The sequence below is a fragment of the Onychostoma macrolepis genome, chromosome 02, assembly GCF_012432095.1.
Source record: "Onychostoma macrolepis isolate SWU-2019 chromosome 02, ASM1243209v1, whole genome shotgun sequence".
In the NCBI taxonomy this organism is placed as follows: domain Eukaryota; kingdom Metazoa; phylum Chordata; class Actinopteri; order Cypriniformes; family Cyprinidae; genus Onychostoma; species Onychostoma macrolepis.
In genome coordinates, this window is record NC_081156.1 from 16771300 (window position 1) to 16795452 (window position 24153).

The 24153-nt window shown below is 36.8% G+C and overlaps 2 protein-coding genes across 5 annotated transcripts; both read right to left on the reverse strand.

The window, feature by feature from the left end:
* Window positions 1–174: 174 nt before the first annotated feature.
* Window positions 175–9401, reverse strand: hltf (helicase-like transcription factor). 3 transcript variants are annotated; one of them, XM_058747407.1, is made up of 26 exons: window positions 9317–9401; window positions 9186–9230; window positions 8858–8944; window positions 8532–8686; window positions 8003–8169; window positions 7768–7901; window positions 7612–7694; window positions 7140–7211; window positions 6860–7051; window positions 6701–6775; window positions 6560–6602; window positions 6345–6428; window positions 5800–5847; window positions 5594–5689; window positions 5419–5510; window positions 5164–5307; window positions 4216–4354; window positions 3937–4072; window positions 3677–3856; window positions 3488–3600; window positions 3133–3314; window positions 2925–3044; window positions 2174–2286; window positions 1891–2071; window positions 1672–1752; window positions 175–330 (listed from the first exon to the last, which is right to left on the reverse strand). In XM_058747407.1, exons 3-26 carry the CDS (start codon window positions 8940–8942, stop codon window positions 184–186), a joined length of 2862 nt encoding a protein of 953 aa, XP_058603390.1. In that variant the 5' UTR covers window positions 8943–8944; window positions 9186–9230; window positions 9317–9401; the 3' UTR covers window positions 175–183. The 3 variants fall into 3 exon arrangements, with proteins under 3 accessions (XP_058603390.1, XP_058603398.1, XP_058603407.1); XM_058747415.1 differs by having other exon boundaries at window positions 8858–8988; window positions 9317–9356; XM_058747424.1 differs by lacking the exon at window positions 175–330 and adding an exon at window positions 353–1319 and having other exon boundaries at window positions 9186–9379.
* Window positions 9402–10386: 985 nt separating this feature from the next.
* On the reverse strand, window positions 10387–23449 carry nck1a (NCK adaptor protein 1a). 2 transcript variants are annotated; one of them, XM_058765420.1, is made up of 3 exons: window positions 23303–23449; window positions 12146–12855; window positions 10387–11250 (listed from the first exon to the last, which is right to left on the reverse strand). In XM_058765420.1, the coding sequence occupies exons 2-3, from the start codon at window positions 12824–12826 to the stop codon at window positions 11056–11058; spliced, it is 876 nt and encodes a 291-aa protein (XP_058621403.1). In that variant the 5' UTR covers window positions 12827–12855; window positions 23303–23449; the 3' UTR covers window positions 10387–11055. The 2 variants fall into 2 exon arrangements, with proteins under 2 accessions (XP_058621403.1, XP_058621394.1); XM_058765411.1 differs by lacking the exon at window positions 23303–23449 and adding an exon at window positions 18181–18337.
* Window positions 23450–24153: the final 704 nt, after the last annotated feature.

Below are 24153 nucleotides of genomic sequence, written 5' to 3' on the forward strand. Positions count from 1 at the left end.
GCATGGTGTTTATTGTAATGAAAATAATCAGAATAACCATTTGAGATTAAACGGATATTGTGTACATGAGTTGAAACAAACTACTTTAATGAACAATTTGCAATAAAGTAAAAAAAAAAAAAGTGCTATCTTTAATAAAACACTCTGAAATGAACGGACAGCAGTAAAGTTATCTTATTAAATCTAAATCTCCATGAGGGCTCGGATCTCCTCAATTCGAGCCTGTTTTAGGTCCTGTGGCTTTTTCACTCCGAAAGCTTTGTCCACAAGCTCCTGCTTCTTCTTCTGAATCTTCACCATGTTCTCCTCCACAGAGTCTTTCACAATAAACTAAATGCAACCAGAGAGCGGAAAGAGTCATCAGTTGTGAACTTCCTGTCTTGAAAGGCCAACCACTATAATCCAACAATAATTTTATGCGCCAAAGTACGTCACTCTTTTGTGACAATATTCAGTTAAGTATAGAGACCAATTCTCACTCTTAACTAGTTGTTTATTAGCATGCCTATTATTAACGTATTGACTGTTTATTAATACTTATAAAGCACATATTCTGCATGACCATATTCTACATAACTAAACTCAACTATCTTACTATGAATAACAGCAGCAAATTAAGAGTTTGAGACAAAAGTTAGTTAATGGTATGTTAATAGCGAGAATTGGACATTAAAATAAAGTGTGACCAAATATTTGTGTCTGATTAAAATTAAGGCTAAAACTGAGTGACAGTTTGAAAAAGTTCTTTCAGTCCATTCACCCTCAGTATACTAGACAACATGAGTTTTTATTACAATATCATTTATTTACAACAGAACTGTTGTGAATGTGCCTTGTACTAATATTTTTGCAAAACTATTAATAACTTGTGTGTTCAAGACCAAACCGTCACAAGATGAAAACAGTGCTTTATTCGCAAATGTTTTATCCAATATTCAAATTTTTAAAAAAGTTAAATTTGCAACTTTAGATGAAAACACTAATGAATTTCAGTCAGTTTTGGTTTAATGACAGTTACACTGGGGTCTCACAAATGTAATTAATGGTTCTTGGTTCATTTTGAATCGTATATAACTCAAAAATATTTAAATGGCTAGTCGACCCAAAAATTAAAATCCTGTTGTCACTTCAGAACACCAAAGATATTTTGAGAAATGTCTCTTTTGACAATAAAGTTCATGGTTACCAAAAGCAGAAGTAAACCACCACTGAACTGTCCCTTTAATACAATTGTTTAACTAGTTCTTAAGGGTAAGATTCACCCCAAATACGAAAATTGTCATCATTTACTCACCCACATGTCGTTCCAAACCTTTCTTCTGTGGAACACAAAAGTCATACAGGTTTGGAACAACATGAGGGTCGGTATACCAGTGTCAGAAACATCGCACCCTCTAAAAATATAACAATTTTCCTCAACTGTACCATTTTTGAAGTCTAGACTTTTTCTAAGTGTTCATTTTTTGCCAAACATTTTAATCATTGTAGTCAATCTCGTGCCCTCATTAATGTTAAGTGTTAAAGTCTTGAGTTAATCAATATCATGTTCTGTTACATTTGTCGGCACTATCTTTTACACAGAGAAAAATGCAAAGCATGTAATAATAGCCATTGGGATCAGCTGCTATCATTCCTCTGCACGCCTGCCATGGCATAAATCAAATACTGTACCTTAGTGATCACCACATCTCTGCTCTGGCCCAGTCTATGACATCTGTCAAAACACTGATCCTCTGCTGCAGGATTCCAGGCCTGAACAAACAGTACACAAATGAGCTCTCCGAGTGAATATAAGAGTCAATTCAATCCCCATTATAGATGTATGCACACACAATCAATGACATTACCGCCACCTAGTGGCAGATGCTATCCTGGCTGAAGTCAACTCACTGGATCCATCATGAAGACGTGGGAAGCAGCGGTCAGATTAAGGCCAACGCCTCCAGCTTTGAGCGACAGTAACATGATGGTGGGATGTCCTGGAGAGGAGTCTTGAAAATCCTGAATGGCCTTTGCTCTGGTCTTCTGAGCCATAGAGCCATCCAGTCGTGTGAAAGAGAATCCATATTCCCTGCAGACAGCAGCAGTGTCAGCACACTGGACCACTAATGGCTGCTTCTTTCAGTATGTAGTACAGTCTTTAGTTTATAGTAGCCTCAACAAGGAAAACTACCTCAAGGGAACCTCTATAAGATCCATAAACCTGGTAAACTGAGAAACCACAAGACTCTTCACAGTGGGGTCTTCATTGCGGAGCTTCAACAGGTTGCTCATCAAAGCATCCACCTGCATAAAGAAAAGCAAATTATTGAAATATGGATACTCATAGACCAAAACTAAAATCTCTTTAGCCTCAAGAAACTAAAAAAGCGTTGATGTTTACCCATTTCACCCATCTTTTTTTGGATTGCTCTGAAACCATTTTCCACATTTGTATTTGTTTACCTATACTGTACATATATAGCGTTGGGGGTAACGTGGGTTATGTAATCCGATTTACTACATTACTAGTAAAGTAATGCATTACTTTTTAATTTAGAAGGAAATATCTGACTTACTTTTTCAAACACCAGTAACACCAGTTACTTTGTTTACCATGTGTTGACTAACAGCTCTTGTGTTGCCATGTTGAGCGAAATCGTGAGTAAGTGCAGAGGCGTTGTGTGCGCTGTGTGACACGATGTCACACAATCCTTCAGAAATCATGCTAATTTGCTGATTTGGTGCTTAAACGTTGAAAACAACTGTTCTGATTAATAGTTTTGTGGAGAATGTGATGCATTTTTTTTTTGTGATTCTTTGATAAACAGTTCAAAAGAACATTTATTTTAAATAAAAATCTTTTGCAACATTAATGTCCCACCCATACCATAACAGTCACATGGTGGAAAAAATAACAGGCATAATATCTATGTTCAATTTACTTTGGAACTTGATCGCCAGTTCTCCCCAGTGGCTGCTCCAGCCTGCATTTCTTCTCCAGGATACTCCACCAGCTCTTTGGTCTTGATCTGAGCACGACACAGGGGGCATCTGGCCTGCTCCTGTGAGACAGGAACAAATAATATCCAGAAACGACAATACATCTCAGGAATCTTCAGGGAAACTCTCAGATACTGAAACAATGCTGACCTTCTCTGATCGGATGACCTCACAGATGCAGGGCCTGCAGTACACATGAGCACAGTAGGTGATAACAGGCTGACGTAGGGAGTCTAGACAGATGGCGCACTCCTCGTCTGAGCCAGAGTTCAGCACCAATGTGATCTTATTGATGAGACGCTCCCGCAGCTCACTAGGGGTCCCAGGATCATCTAACACACATCCAAAACATTTGTTTCCCCAAAGACACACAACACAACTGATTGAGGAGCTGCTGCTGCTGCTGTAGTGGCTAAAGCATAGAATGTATCTGTATTTAATAATAATTTCATGTAATAGTAATTATATTAATTTAATCAGCAACTGTTTAATCTCCAATTTATACCTGCCCCTGTGTATTTGCCCAAGAGACTGGGGTGACAGCAGTACTGCCTTAGACGAACCAGGATGGCCAGCACATCAGCATAGTTTGTCATGATGGTTCCCTCTTCGAAATACCTGTAAATACATTGTTCCTGTTTTTTGTCCTTTATGTAATACTGATGCTCTTCAAAGTGAACAAAAGTGCGCCCACCTGCCAACGATCTTCCTGCCCTCCTTCCTGACCTGTTCATACTCCTCCCTTTCTTCCTCAGAGAGAGTCACATGCTGCACAAACACTCTCCGTTCAGGTAACTGCACCAGCATGCGCCCGGCCACTTTACTGTTCTTAGTGCGCCTCAGTGTGATGCCCTTTACCAGCACTTGCAAGTTCCTGAAAACACATTTACAGTATACGGTAGAAAAAGTCAATGCATTGAAAGGATGTGGTTTGGGATACAGCTGTTAACATACTGGAGTCCAACTCTGTCGCCCATGGTCACAGGTCTCTGAATGATTCTGTTCCACCACTCCTTCACATCGAAAGGCTTCAGCTTCAAGAAGGACATCAGCATGTAGAGATCCTTCAGGGAGTTCTGAATGGGGGTTCCTGAAGGTAAAAAATTCAAATGATGGACTTCATGGGCATTAAGATAAATAATCTGTCCTTTTGGTAGTATTTAAAGGCAAAACATCACAGAAATGAAGAAATAATCCAGGACTGAGACTGTGACAGTAATCTTGTAAGCGTACCAGACAGGATCCACCTGCGCTCTGACTGCAGCTCCAGTATAGCTTTACTCTGAAGAGCGTTAGGGTTTCTGATGACGTGGCCCTCATCCAGCACCACCCTCAGCCAGTTCACTTTGTGCAGAGGACTGCTGGCTTTGTTCTGCAGTGAGTTAAAGTTACTTTTTTATTTTACCATCTATCCAGAGCTTTAACAGAGTGTCTATTTACACTAAGAGTCTGTCTTGTTGGCGAAAGTTATTTACACAAACTCTGCCAACCATTGCCTAGTTTTACCAAAAATTACATAAGAAATGAAGCCAGTAACTGGGACAGTGTTGTGAAGAGTACAGACAGTGGATTTGGCTTTTAATGCAACTGACCCAAATTCAAATCCAACTTTTTCCAATCCCAATCTTCTCAGTATTGTAGTACATTATAAAACAGCACGCAATTATAATGTATGGAGTGTAAATTATCATTTTAACTACACCTACCCTAACCCTACCCGACACTTTCAACTTTTCGATTTATTTCCTTCATTTTTGTGGAAAATAAATGCCTTTCTGATGTGATATGAAATTTTGAAAAGGGAGAAAAAAAGATAGGCAACAGGCGGACACGAAGTCGGTAGATCGCGTCTAAAAGGTTACAGCACGCGTTTTATCACCTACACCACTGGAGCTGTTGTTTGACAGTCATCTTTTGTAGTGTTGACTACCCCAATCACACGTTGGTGGGCAGAGTTAGTGTAATATAGCCTCTGCCAACAAGGCAGGATATTTGCACAAGGTGGACTATTTCCAATTTAATAAAGGGGGAAAGGTATCTAACAGACCAGATGTGATGTCCTCACGTTGATAGGATGGCCTGAATATCGGCCTTGACTCATGTAGCTCTGTTTTCTGTTTCTTCGTTTGGACGTTTGAGGACATTATTATTAGCATGAGGCTGCGTTTTAAATCCACTTACCCCAAAATCTGATGAAAGCACATTGTATGTTGTGAGAACCACATCTTGCTCAGACAGAAGTTTGACAGATCGTTTGCGATCTGCACCGTAGTACAGGTACACCTTTAATGTGACATCAGCTCTGATATGTTGCTCAAACTGGTCCTGGATGGATATGAAGTATAAAAGAGAACAATGTGTGTTAATGATTATTTATTTATTTTTTTTATGAAATGTTTTAAGAAATGTTTTCATGAGCAGATTTTATACACTCACCAGCCAATTGCTAAGGACAGACAGAGGACATACAATCAAAGTGGCTCTGGCCCCTGAGCCCCCACCGCCTCCAGATGGGACCTTACCAGTGCCTACAACCCATAGAGATGGATTCCTGTTAAACTCTCTCGTACAGTAATTAACAAACTGAAGAAATGGTCAAAGTTACACCCACCAGAACCCTTCTTTGCACTCTTTTTCGCAGGCACAACCTGTGAGGAACTGCACTCCAGAGCAGCAGCAAAGTCCACATCATCCAGCAGAACCACTCCTGCAATCGAGAGAATGAGAACATAAGCTGTGACTGAAAGTATATCTAACGCTAAGGAAAGTCTGCCTTTCAGTTTACCTGAGAAATTAAAAGACAGGAAGTAAGGGTACCTTTCTTGGTGTTGGCAGGCTTTTTAGCAGTTTTCATTGTGGTTTTTGCTATAAGACACAAAAAAAGCATGATACAAACATCAAATTGATGAATATTATTATCATTTTTGCATTTTTCTGTAAAAAGGACTTTTTGGGATTAGTTTTTTGTTTAAAAACAAAGAATCATGGTTTCCACAAAAAAATATTAAGCAGCAACTGTTTTCAACATTGATAATAATAATAATAATAATAAGAAATGTTTCTTGAGCACCAAATCAACATATTACAATGATTTCTGAAGGATCACGTGACACTGAAGACTGGAGTAAAGGCTGCTGAAAATTCAGCTTTTCCATCAGAAGATTTAATTACATTTTAAAATATATTACATTAGAAAAGTTATTTTAAATTTCACAATATATCGAATTTTTTTTTATTGAATTTTTGATTAAATAAAATGCAGCTTTTTTGAGCATTCTTTTAAAAATATTTTAAAAATCTTGCCAACCCCAAACTTTCAAACAGTAGTGTACATTGCATCAAGACTCAAAATAGAAACCAACCTTTCTTCTGAGGTACACCTTCCTCATCAGCATGCAGTCTTTTCAAATGGGATGAACTCGCTGGTTCATAAGATTCTTCATGGTCTTCACATATATTAATATAATGACTGTACGGGTTAGTATTCTACATGTAACTTAATAAAGAAAATAAACACATATTTTTTAAGCATTTCACTTCAGAATGGATTGGAGTTTTATAGATTTACATTTTTTACCTTTTGAGGTTGATTTCATTCTGGAACTTGAAGATGATCCTTCCTGAAAAGTGATATTTTTGATATGTTAACAAGTTATTAAAAAACTTGAATTCTACACATGCTTTATCTGTGTTTATTTGTAATATTTCTGGATCTTACACATTGTTCCAGTGGTAGAGGTTTCCCATTGTGGAAATTAGAGACTATCAAGGCAATGGTGGTGAGGGTTTTTCCCTGAAACACAGCATACACATTCTGAGCACTAGTAGGGCTTTACTGAGCACTAAAAGAACAGCATCCAAACTAAGTTCATCTCACCAGCCCCATGTCATCAGCCAAAATCCCACCAAGCACTTTCTCTGGCCTTTCCTTTACAGCAAAGTTAGTGAGAACGTTAAAGTAGAAGCCACTCTTCTCCTCCCAGAATGGGGGCAGATCATTGCTGTTCTCACGAGAGGTCATCCACGAGAGCGCCTGCTTCTGATGTGGGAGCAGGGAAGTGCACACCGCCTGTACAGACAGACATTAACAGAGACTGACTGATGGATGAGATTGACAGTAAAAAAAAAAACTGCTTTGTGTTTTTCTGTGCTCTGACCTCTGCTGGCTCCATTTCTCTGGTTTTATCCTCCATTAAATCATCAAATAGCCTGTCAAAGGCATTCTTCAGCTGATAGAATGTAACAAAAATAAAGTTTTATTAGCCAGTTCATTTAAATTATGAAAAATCATCATAAACATATAGATTGGTGGTTCTCAACTGGTGTGTTGCAGCTCTGTTTGGTCATAAAAAGCAAGGAAAAACAATTCTAAATGCAACTAATTATGTTATCAAATAAAACAAAATGATGCAAAGAAAAAGAAAATATATTATATTAAATATTATTAATATTTTTTCATGTTTGATTATACAGACATTTTTGTTGGGACTGCTTTGGGTCTAGTGTAGAAAAAATAAAATACAATTGAGAACCACTGATCTAGATTTTACCATACAAAGGCATACCAGACAAAGAGAACAATAATTAATCTTGACATCTTATAACTAACATCTGTCACATGAAATTTACCTCTTCTACAGTCAAAGGAATGGCAGACATTTTTGAAGACAAACCGAGCAGGTCTCTACCCAAAGATGTTTGTGTTGTGTACCCTAAGATAATAAAATATCAATTATTATGTGTTCACCAAAGAACATTAAGTAGCAAATAAACAAATTAATGAACCTTTGAACCCGGTGCCAAGTTTGAAACCATGGCGTCTCATCTGATTATGCACAGCTTCTCGGTTCTCCTCTTTGCCCCAGAAGGTGAGGTTTACAGGCATTGAAAATTTATTTGTCTCTCCACAGGGCACAACCCTATTAGGGAGATCAAACACAATAGTAATCTGTTGCAATGAATTTGCAATAAACAACACACACGACAAATCTGTAGAAAAGACACTGAGAAACTACTGTACCCTTCCACCCTGGCCAAATTGTTGTCCATAACGTAGGCCATCGGAGCTGCCAGCTCTTTCTTGATGTGCCCCACCTGACTTCCATACACATTGGTCACCATCACCGCATTTTGGTCATAGGGATTTTGCGGCTGCCTCACCAAGGACACCATCTCTCCTCTACTGACCTACAACACGTCACGGTCAAACAATATTCTGGTTATCAAATTAGATTAAATCCATGACAGAATTATTCAGTTTTACTTTAGCCGCTAGAGGGCAATATACACCGTGCGATGGGACAGGTGTGTAGATCACCTGTTCCTGTCAGCTGATAAGCATGCCAGAAGAATTAAGCGAAATGGCGGGAGAAAATAGTTTATGGTGCATGTTGAACTGCAAAACATAATACTGCAATCTTGTAAATTTTCATTAAACAAAACTGACTCAAAGGCATGTAGTAGCTGTGTGGAAAATGCTTATTTTTTCTGATGAGTTAAATCAGTTCAGTTTCTATCTATTTATCTATCTATCTGTGTGTGTTTCCTACCTTTCCAGTGTAGTAGCGCAGACCAACAACCGTGCCTTGAATTGATCCAATCTGAACATTCTCCTCTGGTAGGTCCTGCCCCGAATCCTCTGTTAAATTTGCTATTTCTTGGGATATGGTCATTGTGCCGCCCACATCCAGGAAATCTATGAAGGCTGGTGATGGAAGACAGCAGAAATTAGAAGTAATTCTAGAGGCGACATCAATTCAACACATTGGGAGTAGATTACTAGAGTGTAGCAGGTTTTACTTTATTCTAGAGTTGACTAGGGAACATCAATAATAATATTCATTTCACAAATGTATTTGACATCTGTTGTTTTTACCGTATCGTGGCGAGGCGCTGGTGGAGGGGTTGTGAGGAGCAGCAGTGCGGGGATTGATGTTTGGTGATTTGTTTGAAGACTGCATGACTGCGATCAAAACACAAACACGAACTTCACTGTGACACTTTATCCTAATCAGAAAAACAAAGCCCCGTTCGAATGTATAATAAAACAGAGTCATGAGTCGTTTACTTATATAAAACGACACATAATTGTAACAAAAATAGTAGTTAATAGTAAAATGCTTAATTCAACTAGAATGAACTCTGGTCATAATAACAAGAGAAGATGGATTAAGTCACACAATTTAGCTGCAGGCCACACTCACCTCCCGAATAGACTCCACTGCGATAAAAGTGTGCTGCAAACTGACCTAAATACAAATGCTACATGAGCGATTAATAGTACAGTGATATACGGGTTTATTGTAGTTCATAGGCTATGTCAAATCTTGATTACCAGTCGCAGTGCCGCGACTGTTTTGAAAAAGCTCGTTTGTTTCTTCTTCCTCAGTTTTTTTTTGGTGGGTGGCTTCAACATTAAGGTGCATTATCACCACCTACTGTGTTGGAGTGTGGACCAGACTTTTACCCACACACACACACACACACACAAAGATGATGATGATGATTATAATAATAATAATAACAAACATACAGAAAATTAATCCTGAATCTAAATTCTTTAAATAGCAGCTCAGTTTCCCACAACAATAGACAGAGCCAACAACAAATTAAAGGAATATGTCACACCTAAAAATCCATAACTCCAGTCTTGTGAAGTGAAAAGCTTTGTGTTTGTAGTAAACAAATCCATTGAGAAGTGTTCTACTTCAAACCATTACTTTCAGCCAAAATACGAATGCTATTGGGTGATTTATAATTCCCTACTCAGGCCCGGTTCCAGCATTATGTTACTAGGGTCATGTGCAATGCATTTTGCATTGCATAGATTGTTTTGGTTATGTAGGCCTATGCTGGCTTGCTTATCGGATAATTGTAAGGGCCTGCAGATAGTGTGTTGGTAACTACATTTTTATTTTATTTTTTTAAATGTGTGCAACATTTTATTTTCTTAATTGGTTATGTATAATGTTTTTATTTGTGTGATTCAAGGGTGCAGGAAGTATTGGGGTGCTGAGGTGCTGCAGTAGGCTATCCACTTTGTCTCAGGTTCATAAACACAACACTTTTTAATGAAGAAATCAATACATTTTAAACCAGTAAAGATTCAATAAGGAATTATCTCTAAATTGTAAGTGGGCTATATAGATCTTATTAAATGCTTTAATTAAATTGTTTTAATTGTACATCATTATCTTTATTTCTACTATTCAATTCCTCTTGTGTCTTGATTGATGTTCAGGGTCTATAAAATTAATGAGGGAGCCAGAAACAATATAACTTTTTCTTTGTATGTTTTGGGGTATGTTATGTATCTTATAGATATATATAGCTACTATGTATATTGTAGAAAAATGTGATATATCTCTACAGTAAATGCATTTAATAAAAAGACAAATTTGTATGTATAATACTTTATTTATTATTAAAAGTTACACTTATCAAGAAGTGTTAAAGTAAAAGAAAACTAAAAGTTCTCTGTAGAAGGAAACAACATTCACAGTATACAAGTTGTTACAATTACAAATTAGTAGTTAAGCAAGAAAATGATCAAAGATTCAGCTCTGACAACATAGTCTCCATAAAAGTTCAATGTAGATTGTAAAGAAAGTTTTGGCACTTGCAAAAGAACAAGCTAGCAAGAAAAGTCATTAAAGGTCGAAATTGTGGTGATATTTCATTTAGAATGATGCATTCTCCACTTTAAGTATCTTAAAACTTTTACCACTTCAAAACTGAACGATCACAATGAGCCTACAGTATGAACATAAAGTACACGCAAAGGGCAAGTGACACAATGATTTTTGGACTGCTGCACGGAACAGTTGTACAATTACAAAAATAGCTTATCATCCTGATATATACTAGAGTTTGCATTTAAATTTGCTGAATATCCTAAATTGGAGCAATGCTGAAGCAAACACATCTTCACTGTATGTAATTGTAAATACACTAACATTTACATTTAAACATTTAATCAAAGGAGTTTTCACACCATCCCAATGCACAGTCAACTTAGTTTCATGTTGTTGCAGATAGGGTTTGATGTTGCAGAGTCTGTAGCTCTTAATAGGCTCAAGTTAATGCTTTAATCAGGTACAGTTTATCTCCATATTCACTGGTAAATATGGGAGCCTTTTTGTAATGTTCCACCAAATCCTCCATGGAGCTGAACTTGCGCTGACCAATGCAGTAGAGTCCATCTTTTAGCTGCACCTTGAAATGCTTGTTCTTGTACACCGCCTTCAGAGAGATGGAGAAGTCGTTTGGCTGGAAAGTAAAAAATTAAACACTGTGTTCACAACAAAGCACAAATGAAAATGTTTGTGACTTTCAGCACAGTCTAATTATACTTTGAGAATTATACTTAAAGGAATAGTTCACCCCAAAATGAAAATTTACTGAAAGTGATTCACCCTCAGGCCAGGCAAGTCAGATGTGAGTTTGGTTCTTCATTGGGACAGATTTGGAGACATTTAGCATTACATCACTTGCTCAATGGATCCTCTGTGAATGGGTGCCGTTAGAATGAGAATCCAAACAGCATCTTGTGAAGTGAAAAGCTGCATGTTTGTACGAGATGAATCCATCATTAATGTGTTTTAACTTTAAACTGTTACTTCTGGACAAAATAATCCATAACAACGCTTCCTTCTGTGAAAAATTCCTCTCACACCAAAATCAAAACTTGTTTGTTTAGAATGGCACTGTTTTCTCTTGTAAATGGTGTTTGATCTGTGTATATTTCTCTCCTGATTCAGACGAGACAAATATTCACAGGAGAAAGTAATGGACAGAGGACTCATATTTTAGCTATTTTGTATGCAGCTTTTCACTTCACAAGACGTTAATTGATAGACTGGAGTTAGGTTGTGGATTATTATGATGTTTTTATTAGATTTTTGCACTCTTATTCTGACGGCACCCATTCACTGCAGACAATCTATTGGTGAAAATGTGATGTAATGCTTAATTTCTACAAATCTGATGAACAAACAAACTCATCTACATTTTGCATGTCCTACATGTGGATGAATATTTGTATTTCCTGTGAACTAAAATGCACAATGTCATGTATACCACCAGAATCTTTTTATATGGTTATAGACAATTAAATTATATCAATTTTGAAGGTGTTTCGTTAGTTTCAATTAAACTGAGTTACCGTAGACTCGCTATCTCTGATGAGGAAGTCACCATCCACACCCTTCTGGTTCAATACCATCTCAGCTTGATGTCGTGTCAATTTGCCATAGTACCATGGATTTCCTCCAAACACTCCGTCCATAGAAGGCTTAATGTCATAGTTTGTAGTAGGTGGTCCTGAAATCTCCAGTTCTCTATGTGTTTTCTGTACAACTGTAACATAGTTCTTGGGCACTAAACCCACTTGCCCATTTTCCTTTCTACACTTCCACCATTCAGGATCGTTCTCAGGTTTCTCCAAAACATCCATAAGTTCATCCTTGTTGAAATTCAGCTCCTCGGCATTGCCGGAGCTGAAATGATAAAGTGCCTGTACAGTCTGCAGAACCTCAGAGCCATTGTTATTGTGCCCCACAGAGGCCAGTCTATCTTTAAGAGAACTCATGGAGTCGGCCCTCATTGTCCCGTCCACATCCTCTGTGACATAATTGGAGGGAAACCATCCAGAATGGCCATTATAGGTTCCTCGCCACCAACCGTCGCTGCACTTCTCCATGACGATGACCCTTGTGCCCTTCACCAAAGACAGTTCATCCTCCCGCTCTGCAGTGTAGTTAAACTTCACCAGCGCAGGCAGATTGAGGTCATATAATCGCTCATCGCAGTCATATTTCTCTGCGCTGGAGGGCAAATCTCGCATGCAGCCTTTCTGCTTCACCTTCCCGATCCCTGCAGAAAGTGTTATGTAATATGAGCATTGATGACAATGATGTTTCTTATAGGCAAACGTGCTATTAAGAAACATAAGATACTAATACTCACAAGCTAGCATAGTCATAATTTACCACTGCAAACGGTAAAATTGCCAAGGTTACACTTATATATACCACAATTAATCCCCCAACCAGACAAATCCTGATATATTTTCCCTTGAAAATGAACCTGAAGCTCCTAAAAGTAACAAAAAAATCGTTTAAAAGGCTGCATCTATGAATTTAATCAAAAATAGAGTAATTTAATATCATTACAGTTTAATAGCCTATAACAGCTCAGTGATAAGTTGACTTAACTTAAAAAAATTGAGGAAACCCATTGCCTTAAAATTTTTAAGTATATGATAATTAAAAAAAATAAGTTAATTGAATTGTCAAGTTCACTTAACTTTTTTCTTTTAATTATTATGTACTTAATAATTTTAAGGCAACGGGTTTCCTCAATTTTTTTAAGTTAAGTCAACTTTCACTTTTTACAGCAGTGTTCTATCTATTATTCCTGTGATGGCTAAGCTGAATTTTCAGCAGTCTTCAGTGTCACATGATCCTTCAGAAATCATTCTATGCTGATTTGCTCAAGAAACATTAATATTATTATCAATGCTGAAAACAGTGCTGCTTATTATTATTTTTTTAATCGATTCTCCATGATTCATTTTTATCAGGATTTTTGATGAATAGAAAATGCATTTATTTAAAATATAAATCTTTTGCAAAATTATTAATGTGTTTGCTGTCACCTTTGATCAACTGTATGTATCCTTCATTTTCAAAAAAGGAAGGAATAAACACATAAAAGCTCATTTACATATAAAAATGTATATGTAAAGTGTATAAGAAGAAAAAAGAAAAATCATGCAAACATATTTTTTATATATTTTATAGAATCATTACTTTTCTCTGTCCCACTTTTGGTAAACTGGTTCAATAACAATGTTCCGGTTACACAATCACAGACTCAACTATCATCTTGTGTCTTCATGACTTGCCAATAAACATGCCATCCATGTTCAACAGGTTTACCCTCTTGCAAAAATTGTTTTACATGACTACTAAATCAAGTCAGGAAAAACACACCCTGAAATTTCAATTTAGTGACTGGGTAATGAAACATCAATTTCTGGGCCTGAATCCACTGGATGAGTCTGTGTCTACACAAACGCTAAAACATACACCCATTCCTGTCAACCTCTCATTCTTCTTTAGGTATAATGTGGATCATAATGAAGATGTAAAGCAACTAATTTGCAACTATTAAGTATCTATCGATCCTCAATATAAATGTCTCTGCATACATATGTACACTCCCGTTCAAAAGTTTGGATTCACCATGAAAGTTTTTAAAAGAAACATGCATGTTCAGCAAGGCATGGATTCAGCTGAAGTTTCATCTCATGCTTTCTGCAGCACTTCCCACAGGTGTTATAGGCTTGTAGGGCATTTCTCACTGGCCTCGCGATCGAACGGTTCCCACAACAGGACAACTTCTTATTTGCTTATTTAAGTTTCGGATTAAACTTTATTTGTGAAACTCTACCTAAAGGCCAGCAGCTTCCCAGAGTCTTCTCCTCACTGTTGCTGATGAAACTGATATTTGACATGTAGTTTTCAATAAAGCAGCCAGCTGAGCACCAGTGAGGGGGCTGTTTCTCAAACTAGAGACTCTGATGTACTCCTCATTTTGTTGTTGTGCAGCAGGGCCATCCACTTCTCTCTGTACTGGTTAGATCCAGTTTGCTCTGTTTTTTCAAGAGAGCAGTTCACAGGAAGTCTTCAGAAGAACAATAGGCTGATGAGTTTCTTCAGAAACATGTTTCTTTTTTGCATGTTGAAACTAAAATTGGTCTTCAGAAATGTGAGTGTACCCAATACTCAAGCAACTAAATAAAGTTTTACACACTTTATCGTAGCACAATCATTTTCAAGGTGCCAGACCAGAATAATAAAATATTACATTTGATATATTTTAAACTTAATATTTAATTTATGCATGTGTTTGCTTCTTAAATTCTATTTTATAATTTTGCACTTTATTTTAAGGTCCAATTCTCAATATTAACAAACAAACCATTAACTATGACTTTTGCTTCAATAAACTCCTAATGTTATGCTTATTAATAGCTGGTAAGGTAGATGTTAAGTTTAGGTATTGGGTATTAGAATGTAAAATATTGTCATGCAGAATATGTGCTTTATAAGCACTAATAATAAACAGCCAATAGTAATATGCATGCTAATAAGCAACTGTTAATAGTGAGAATTGGTCCCTATACTAAAGCGTTACCATAATTTTTACAATTAAAATAGAATTTATAAATGTATACATTTTAAATTATATTTTACATGTTTAAAAATTTTAACTGAACTTTAAAATGTATGTAAAAATGTATAAAATATAATACTGTTATTTCAAAATAATTAGAAAAAAAACAAAAACTGGCCAGTTAAATCAATGGCATTTTGGTTAACAGATGCATGAGTCATGACTATTATTTTTTAAATATTACTTTTAATATTGTCATAACTTTTTGAATAGCATATGCTGCTTGTATATGTCAATTGGACATCCCTTTTATTTATTTATTTTTTCCACTTTTTATTTAAAATTCTCATAGTGATTCCAAACTCTGCTGATATATAGTCGGTGTATGTAAATAACACAATAGTTTATTGGTATACCACACCTATACACTTTTCATCAACTTTCAATCATCATTGCCTTCAAACAGAGATCCATGATCCATACATAAGTACTTAGAGTTGTTTGTACTGTCTATAAAACACAGCTAACTTATAAGAATGTCCAAGAAATGGTAGAAAAGGAACCGCCCTCTCCAAATGAAAAGGAAATCTAATTTTTGCCCATCCATGAACATCAACAGGAAGAAAAAGCAGAAGAGTGATAGAGAAGCTTCCTGTAAAATAAACACCAGCACCAAAAAGTGGGACAGAGTGTTGAAATGTAAAAGAGCCTCGTGATCCAGTTAACTCATTCATATGTGTGGAATTACAGAGCTCATCTGCTCCATCAAAATTAAACTTTCCAAATCCATCCGCACCAGCCAATGTATTCCAAGAAACCATGGAAACATAAAAGTCACAAGCATAAAACTGGAGGGAAACAAGTTGTCAGTGATAAATCACTATCATGGTCATCCGTGACGCAACCAATTCGAGAGGTAAAACCATCAGGAGGATGTGTGGAAAAGCCAATGAAGTTGAAAATTTTATTTCAATGGAAATTCCAGGCAACGGTATAATGAAAGCAGGATCCACACAGATCTTAACTATCTTCATGACGTGACTCAAGGACGGAGCTTGAGGCACTGTGTCCTGTCTGCTTTTGTTTCATTTCCTCCGACAGCCAGAATAACGGCAGCTCAGCTTTCCAGTCAATTTCCCAGTTTTCCACATGCGGAAAAACATTCAAAAGCAGAGATAAGGCACAATTCATCCTAAAGTAAAAACCTTGGCAACACAAAGTTCCATACGAAAAGAGGCCGGGAGCAGCATTGGGACGGTCATAAAGTCTTGGAGTGGACTTCAACTCAAAAGCTGAGATGCAATGAATATAAGGTTCGTAACCGAGTTTGCATACGCCTGACAAAGTTTGCATGTGGCTTTTTTCCAATTTTGCCCTTTTTCCAAAGAAACATAACTCAACATTTTGACTCGACCTAATTTTGCTGTCATCTACCCTCAATATTGAATGAGATCTCTCGTTCAGCCCAGGCTGTGAAAAAGCTGAGTGTGATTATCAATGTAATGTGACCCGTGGCAAGCTGCATTCTCATATCCACGACAGGAACCGAGCGAACGCAGCCAAATCACCCCGCCTTTATTTCTGTTCAGGCTGAGCTCACTCCACCAATGACATCATAAGACAAATAGCCTCTTCACAAACAGATGTAGCGTCCAAGAACTGTCAGCAAAGGTAGCGCCGTTAATTCTCAGAGCGACGGAACACACGCATCCACACGAATACAAACCCTAATAAACTTCAGCATGTGTTTCTATTCACTTTTGACCTCACAGCTGCTCTGTCCTTTTCTTGTCTCATTTCAACCAACCATATATTTTGTTTTGTGGCTAATTTTCCACAACAGATTTTCGAATGCAAAATTACACAAATAAAACTTGAGACATTTTCCCTCTGTGCTGGAATCGGTCACGCCTCTGTTTGGTATACAATAGCCTCTCTGAACTTCCACGGCATACTAATGCACAGAGAGAGAAAGAAAGGCAGACATGGAGAGCTGGCAGGAGGCCATAAGCAGCCTGCAATTTTTCCCCTCTTCTCTTGAATTTTCAAGTTTGGCTATTCAAAAGTGAGCAAACAAAACAAGCGGGGGGAAAAAGCGAAAGCAAATAAGGAGTCTCATTTGTTGAAGTGTTCTGTCCCGTTGCTACTGTTCTTTTGTCCTCCAAGATCCGCTGCTTCACTCTGCCAAGTCACGACACCCCACTGTCTTGTCCACTGTAATACGGGGAATAAAACACTTTGAAATGCTGAATGTGTTACAAAGGGGAAGAAGAACGTAATGAGAGAGAAAGAAACCCCGAGTCAAAGGCCTCAATTATTCATTGCCTCACATCCTTCTGTTTTCCTGCACTAGAAATCTGCGTTGAATTAGAGAGCTTCCGGCCGCCTTCACAGAGCAGCTCAAATTGACAGTAGAGGAGGTTGAAGGGGGCCTGTACGGGTTTCTGCTTTGATTTTTGTTTTTTAAGAGTGTCCAAGCTAGCCCGAAGGGCCTGGTGCTGTTTCCTCCCTCTCTTATGGCCAGTTTTATAGAAAAAAGAAAGTATTTGAAGTACCTGAGTGTTGCCTAAGTGCCTTGTAAAATGTATGTCACTGGTCCCGTGGTTGTGCATATGAGATTATATGAGTGACTCATCCAGGTTTACAACATAAGTCACCAAAAACATATCATTATGCACTTATACTCTTAATAGTTTTCATATTTTTCATATAAAATATTCTGAATAATACCAAACTGAAAAAGACAGGAATTCTTCCATAACTGTGCACATGCAGTCTTATCTGCTCACTTTCAGCTGATCATAGGTGGCAAAATAACCACAACAGCCAAACAGCCATTACAATGGGCTGACAACACAAGTCACATCCAGTATGAAGAAGCTGACAGACACAGTTCTTTCTTCAGAGATTTAAGTTAGTATGTCAAAAGTACATGCATACAGGGTAAAGGCAACAACTGTAGTAAGCAAAAGTGTTATTTTAGTCCTTCAGTGGAAAAGATGATAAATATGTACTCACGAAAGAAGTGTTTGAAAAGGTTGGCCATATCCATTCCCAGCTCTGCGAGCAGCCCCCCTCTCTCACACACTACCGCTCTCTCTTTCTCTCTCTGTAACAGAGCAGCAGCTATTCCATGAGAACTTCCTGAAAGTCCAGAGTTATTGACAGAGCGACTCTCCACCCCACACACATGACTTTCCTCAGCCAATGGCAGTCAAGGGGTCCTTTCTGTAGACTCTGTAGTGGCTGGCTGGGCCTCAAACACCTACAGGATTTTCTGTGGAAACTCAAGGCAACTATGTATATCACTATTATAAGTTAACAAACAGAGTGCAAGCCCTGGTGAGCCATATGTGATCATTTTATTCTAGTTTCTCTTCTTTGCATTTCACCTCTAGTCTAGCTTTCTATTAAACTTATAATATTGTTGGCTTTTTTAAGAAACTGGCAGTTCAGATGTGGGAGCAGTTATAGTTATAGGACTTATATTTCATAATGATAAATATTAAAGGAAAATGTGTGGTTCTTAGCTGGTGGCCTCAAAATAGGTCACAATGCAAGTTTAAGTTGAAACACTAAAATGATTATCTGGGGTGAAATGAAATCTAAAATTGAAAAAAATAAATATATAAAAATAAATAATAATAATAGTAGTGGTAACAATATAAATGACAAAAGCACTTTAAAAATTAAACTAAAAAAACTAAGAATTCAAATCAAATAAACATAAAAGCCAATTCAGAATATTAATTAAAACTGCATAAATAATACTAAATAACACTTTCTGAAACCCACAACATGAGTGATCCAAACAGTGAAAGTCCTAATCAGCATACTTGTAATGGTGCTCAATTATTCAGATTTGAGAACCGTGAATGACTGTTGAATAAACACTTTTTACGATACACATTTTTCCATAACAGCCTTACAGAAAAAAGAAAAAGGAAAAAGAAAAAAAAATCCACCTTACATCATGATTAAGCCAAATTGAACAGATTAAGAAGAAGCCTTGAGAGGAACTGCAAGTCTCAGCGAAACCCTGGGGCTGACAACAGACAAAATTTGAACATTTAGCGCCCTGTTTACAAAGTTTTAAATTTTCCTATTCAACTTATGTCATGTTAAGAATTTGGCATAATGAACCTATGCAGTTCATGATAATATTGGTAGCACTTTATTTTACAGTCCTGTTCCTCATGTACATACGATGTACTTATTATAGTAATTACAATAACTAGGTAATAACTAAGTACTAAGCCTGAACCTAACCCTACCTCATGTAGTATTACCAGTACTTTCTTGGGTAAGTACACTGTAAGTACACATATCGTAAAATAAAGTCCAACCATAATATTATTACATTTTATTGACATTTTATATGATGAACAGTTCTGATATTGTGTTGGGTCTGATGTTGTGTCTGGGTCATGAAGCAAAACTAGATGAGTAGCACTGATCTATAAATTAGAGAGTGAATCTATAGGCTGTACTGCAGTTTTATTGACCAAATGTAGCTCTTCATGGGTCATTTAATAGTTGGTCCCCCAGTGGATCAATATTGTGTGTAATGTGAGCAAACTACACTGAACATGAGCAAGTTCTCACAGCTTTCCCAGCTGTCATCTGTTTACAAACCTGCAGAGCTATTGTGAAAGAGAGGCTGCCAAATGCACCTCTGGAGCACCTGGTCCTGTGGACAGAGCTGTAATTTAAGGGAATGAGGTCACAGTTAAAGGGAGCCGAATTGCTTCCTGAGAGGTGTGAGAAGGTTCAATGACTGAGAAAAGGGACAGGCACGGCATCCATGTATAAGAGATGTATAAGAGAAAGAGGCAAGATAACTCTAAACCCCCATGGAAACCCATTTTCACCACAAAAGAAAAAAGTCCATGCTTTTGTAAATCATAATTCTAACATAAAAAGTGGTAATTATGATATAAAAAGTCAAAATTATTACATAAAAAGTTAATATCAAAAGCTAAAAAGTAATAATTATTTTTTTATAATTTTGTTTTATTATTTACTTTTTATCTCATAATTTACCTCATAAATGAATATCACTTCCACTTTATTTTCTGTCAGTAATTTTAATTGATCTAATACATTAACGTTTTGACTTTTATTTCATAATAATCATAATTTAGTATCTCATAATTTAGATGTTTTTTTTAGAAACTTTTATCTCAGAATTATGATTTATTATGTCACAATTTTTGACTTTTTAACTCATAATTGTTTAGTATCTCATAATTTTGACTTATTTCACAATTATAATTTAGTATCTCATAATTTTGTCTTTTTATCATTATTATGACTAATTCTCTGATAATTGTCTTAGTAAAATTTACTTTTTATTACATAATTATGATTTAGATTCTCATCATTTAGAATGCTACTCTCAAAATTATGACTTTACCTGATACAATTTGTCATAAAATTTGTTTGTTTTGTTTAATCTATAATTGGTTTAGTTTCTTATAATTTATCTCATTATGTTTAGTGTCTCTCAATCACTTCATCTGCCATGTCTGATTAGACAACAGTGAGACATCTTGAACAATCACAGCACCTGAAAATGAGCCTCACTTTCACTTTATTTTCCTGTAGCAGCTTGAAAGGAAGGATAACAGAGCCCACATAAAACCACAAACACTTCAGCGTTTGTGACCCATCCAAAACCTACAAATGCATGGCAGCTGTTTACTACAGGAAATGCCTGCAGCTGCCCTGCACTGGAAACAAGGGCCAACGTGCTGGGCTTGTGTGGATTTCGTGCAAATAAATAATGGAATAACAAATAAACTGCCAAGCATTCCAAGAAATTTGTTTCAATATATATCCTTTACTATTAAATCCTCTCATATATATTTATATATATATATATATATTCAGAGACATTTGCATTATTTGCATTTGCATTTGCACTTCCAAAAACACAGGCTAAATCGCAAAATACATGACCTTTATCTTTCCATGATCCTGGTCCTATAAATAATGGTCCTCTTTTAAACTGTAAACTTAACTATAAATCTAGCCCTAATTGCAGACTAGTCTTACATAACCAGACTTTTGATGATCAGCATAAAGTCTGGTCCAGTCTGTAGCTTATTCTAAGAACTGATCTACCAGAACAATATGATACTGCTGATATAGCAATAAACAATAGACCATAAAAAATTAAAATAACACTTTGCAGTGTCAATCTGTGATCAGCTGTACAGAAAGAATTGATGACATGAGAAGGAATTTGTGTACAAATACGTAATTTATGATTATGTACATGAAGTCAGTTCTGCTATACAGTCTGATATATGTCCTCAGGATCCACTTCAATCAAAACAAATGTTCTCACTTAACTGCTGGACCATTGCATCATTTCAACTGTCACTAATGAGGCAGAGTAATCTTAAGAGTGTAAAGTTTCTAAATTACAAATTATCAGAAAAAAAGGGAACATCCAATCGATGTGGTAGGCCAAGTATAAACCAAACCATGTGTGCTCTGACTCTAAACACTAAGGCCTCCTTCCTAACAGCACTGAACTTCTGCTTTGAGAAGCAGCGTTAGACACGTCTCACACAGTGGGGATGGGGAGAGAGTGGGCGGCATCCACAGAGACATGGGTTTAAGGGACAAAACAGACCAAAACCAGAAACGTGAGAACTTGGGAATATCCAAAGCTATAAAGGCAAAGCTGCTTGTATGAGATATATGACATGTGACACTTCACAGCAAAACCCTCTCACTTCAGGCTTACACATCCTGTTTCAGTTCCCCCTTCAGATCTCTGTGGATCATAAAGTTGCATTATCTGATACTTTTCAGGAGACCTACAAATCATCTGGCGTGCCTGGAAAGACCTTGATACAATTAAATAAAAAAATTAAATAAAAATCTCAGTCTTCCAAAGGTACTTTTTTATTTTATTTATTTTTTAATATTATTTTTGTCGAACAGCGTGAGATAGTACATGCAGTGCTAATGATCATTCTTTTGCTAAGTTCAAACACATCAGAGGATCCTTTCAGAATGTAGCTGTTTGTCTGATGATCACATGTTTTCAAGCAATGTGTATTTTTTGAATCAGGCAACTCAGTGAACAAACTCTTAAGAATTAAAAGTCCATCTGTGAGTGATATTGTGAGATGTCCACCGAGGGGGGAAAAAAAAGGACCACATCTGCAACTTATGAGGCCTCTGAGCAATCACTTCTCTACAGTCAGAGAACTACACTCCAACACACACTCAGATTTCAGTGAGCCAGCAGGCTGCCATTCTTTGAAGCTGCGGTAACAACACTGATTGTCATAGGTCCTTGATCCAGACTTGTTTATTTCTCAAGGGAGGCAATAAATGCTTGCACATGATGTTATACCATGAATTCAGCCTTGTGCTGATGATATCAGAAAACCTACAAATCTAAGCCTACAAATTTCTATATGCTGACATGAATGTGTTTGAGTGTGTTTGTTATGAGGATATGGTTTCACGCTGAGATGAATTCATACAGTTCAGATATAAAATAGAATGTATAAAATATTTTTATATATATTTTGAACTGTGTATTGGTTTAATTGGTCATTTTAAACTTAAAAAAGTATATGGGAATATATATATATATATATATATATATATGTAGCCTAAGCAATAAGTACTCAAGGCCTTGCTGTAGCGTCGTGCCTAACAACGCCCTTCAGTCTTGATTTATTCACGATACAGCACGGCCTCGAGTATCTTATTGCTTTTATAAAACGGTTACCACACAATAAAACAATATTGAAACCAAACATTTATGCATTGAAGTGTTACTTTTTTGCAGCAAGTTCGTTAAATGCTGTCATAAAAAATAGTTCCTGACAGCAACAGTAAACGGCAAGAAAATGTTCCAAACATGCCTCTCATCTAATGGAGCTTAAATAAAAACAGAGAATAGGAGCTCTTATCATCCGCCATGTCATTTTTTTAACACCATATGATATTTTCTCACACACATACGTCTATACTTATCTCTCAGCATGAGAAAAGGTGTTTCCCGTTTTGTTTGTTTTTGTTTAAAAACAGACCGATTCGCTGCACAGGGCGAGTTTGCAAGCGTCATTACAGTGTAAACTGATGGACATATAGACATACAGAATCATACCTGAAAAAGAAAACTAATAAATACAGTAATATTGCCTCCTCACTTCGGAAACTGTGGTCTTTCACACAGACGCGCGCCGCACACACATCAACATATCACACATTTAGACAGGGAAGGGCGTGGTCTCAAAATTAAAGATGAAAGATGCAACTTAATGCCAGCAGCGGTCACTCATACTTCATTAAATAAATAACAAACAGCTAATATTGCCGAAATACATAATACACGGAACAGCTTTAATGCTATATTATTGATTGTTTATGCTGCTAAGGGTGTTGCTCAGTGATACACAGAACCGTTGGGCAGGGTTGCCAGGTTTTCTCAGTAAAACCCGCCCAATTGCTACTCAAAACTAGCCCAAAAATGGCCCAATTGCTTTTCAGGGGGGATCCCCTGGTAAAAATCGTATTCCAGGGGGTGAAATACACATTTTTTGGCGGGTTCCCCTAGTAAAAGTCGCATTCCAGGGGCTAAATATTAAATTATTCGGGTCGCCTCAACCCGCGTACATGAAAAACATCCCACTGAAAGAGTGCTAAAGTAGCAACTTGGCAACACTGCTGTTGGGTGAAGCGGTCATCGCTGTGCTGTATCGTGTGAATAAAACACAGCAGCTGACATGCTAGCATAACCAAATTTACAGTGTTTACTAGTTACCATATCAACATTATATAGAGAAAAAAATTGCGCCAAAATTCAAAAGTATTTTGAAGATATCGCTGAACATTTATTTTACCATAGTAAAATGAAATTTCTGGCTTAAGTAAATTTTTCATCTGAGTTTTTATTACTAATTTAAAATGAGACAAATCTGCTATTATTTTAATCTCCAATCTGTTATTTATCAGTTT

Coding starts and splice junctions, on each gene's coding strand:
- nck1a (XM_058765411.1), bottom strand. CDS start 18,214: ATGGATATGGCCAACCTTTTCAAACACTTCTTTC. Junction 12,856..18,180: donor CCTTTTCAAACACTTCTTTC/GTGAGTACATAT, acceptor CACTTTCTGCAG/GGATCGGGAAGGTGAAGCAG. Junction 11,251..12,145: donor TCAGAGATAGCGAGTCTACG/GTAACTCAGTTT, acceptor TTTACTTTCCAG/CCAAACGACTTCTCCATCTC.
- hltf (XM_058747407.1), bottom strand. CDS start 8,942: ATGCAGTCTTCAAACAAATCACCAAACATCAATCCCCGCACTGCTGCT. Junction 5,308..5,418: donor CTGTCCTTAGCAATTGGCTG/GTGAGTGTATAA, acceptor ATATCCATCCAG/GACCAGTTTGAGCAACATAT. Junction 4,355..5,163: donor TGCTTTCATCAGATTTTGGG/GTAAGTGGATTT, acceptor AACTCACTGCAG/AACAAAGCCAGCAGTCCTCT.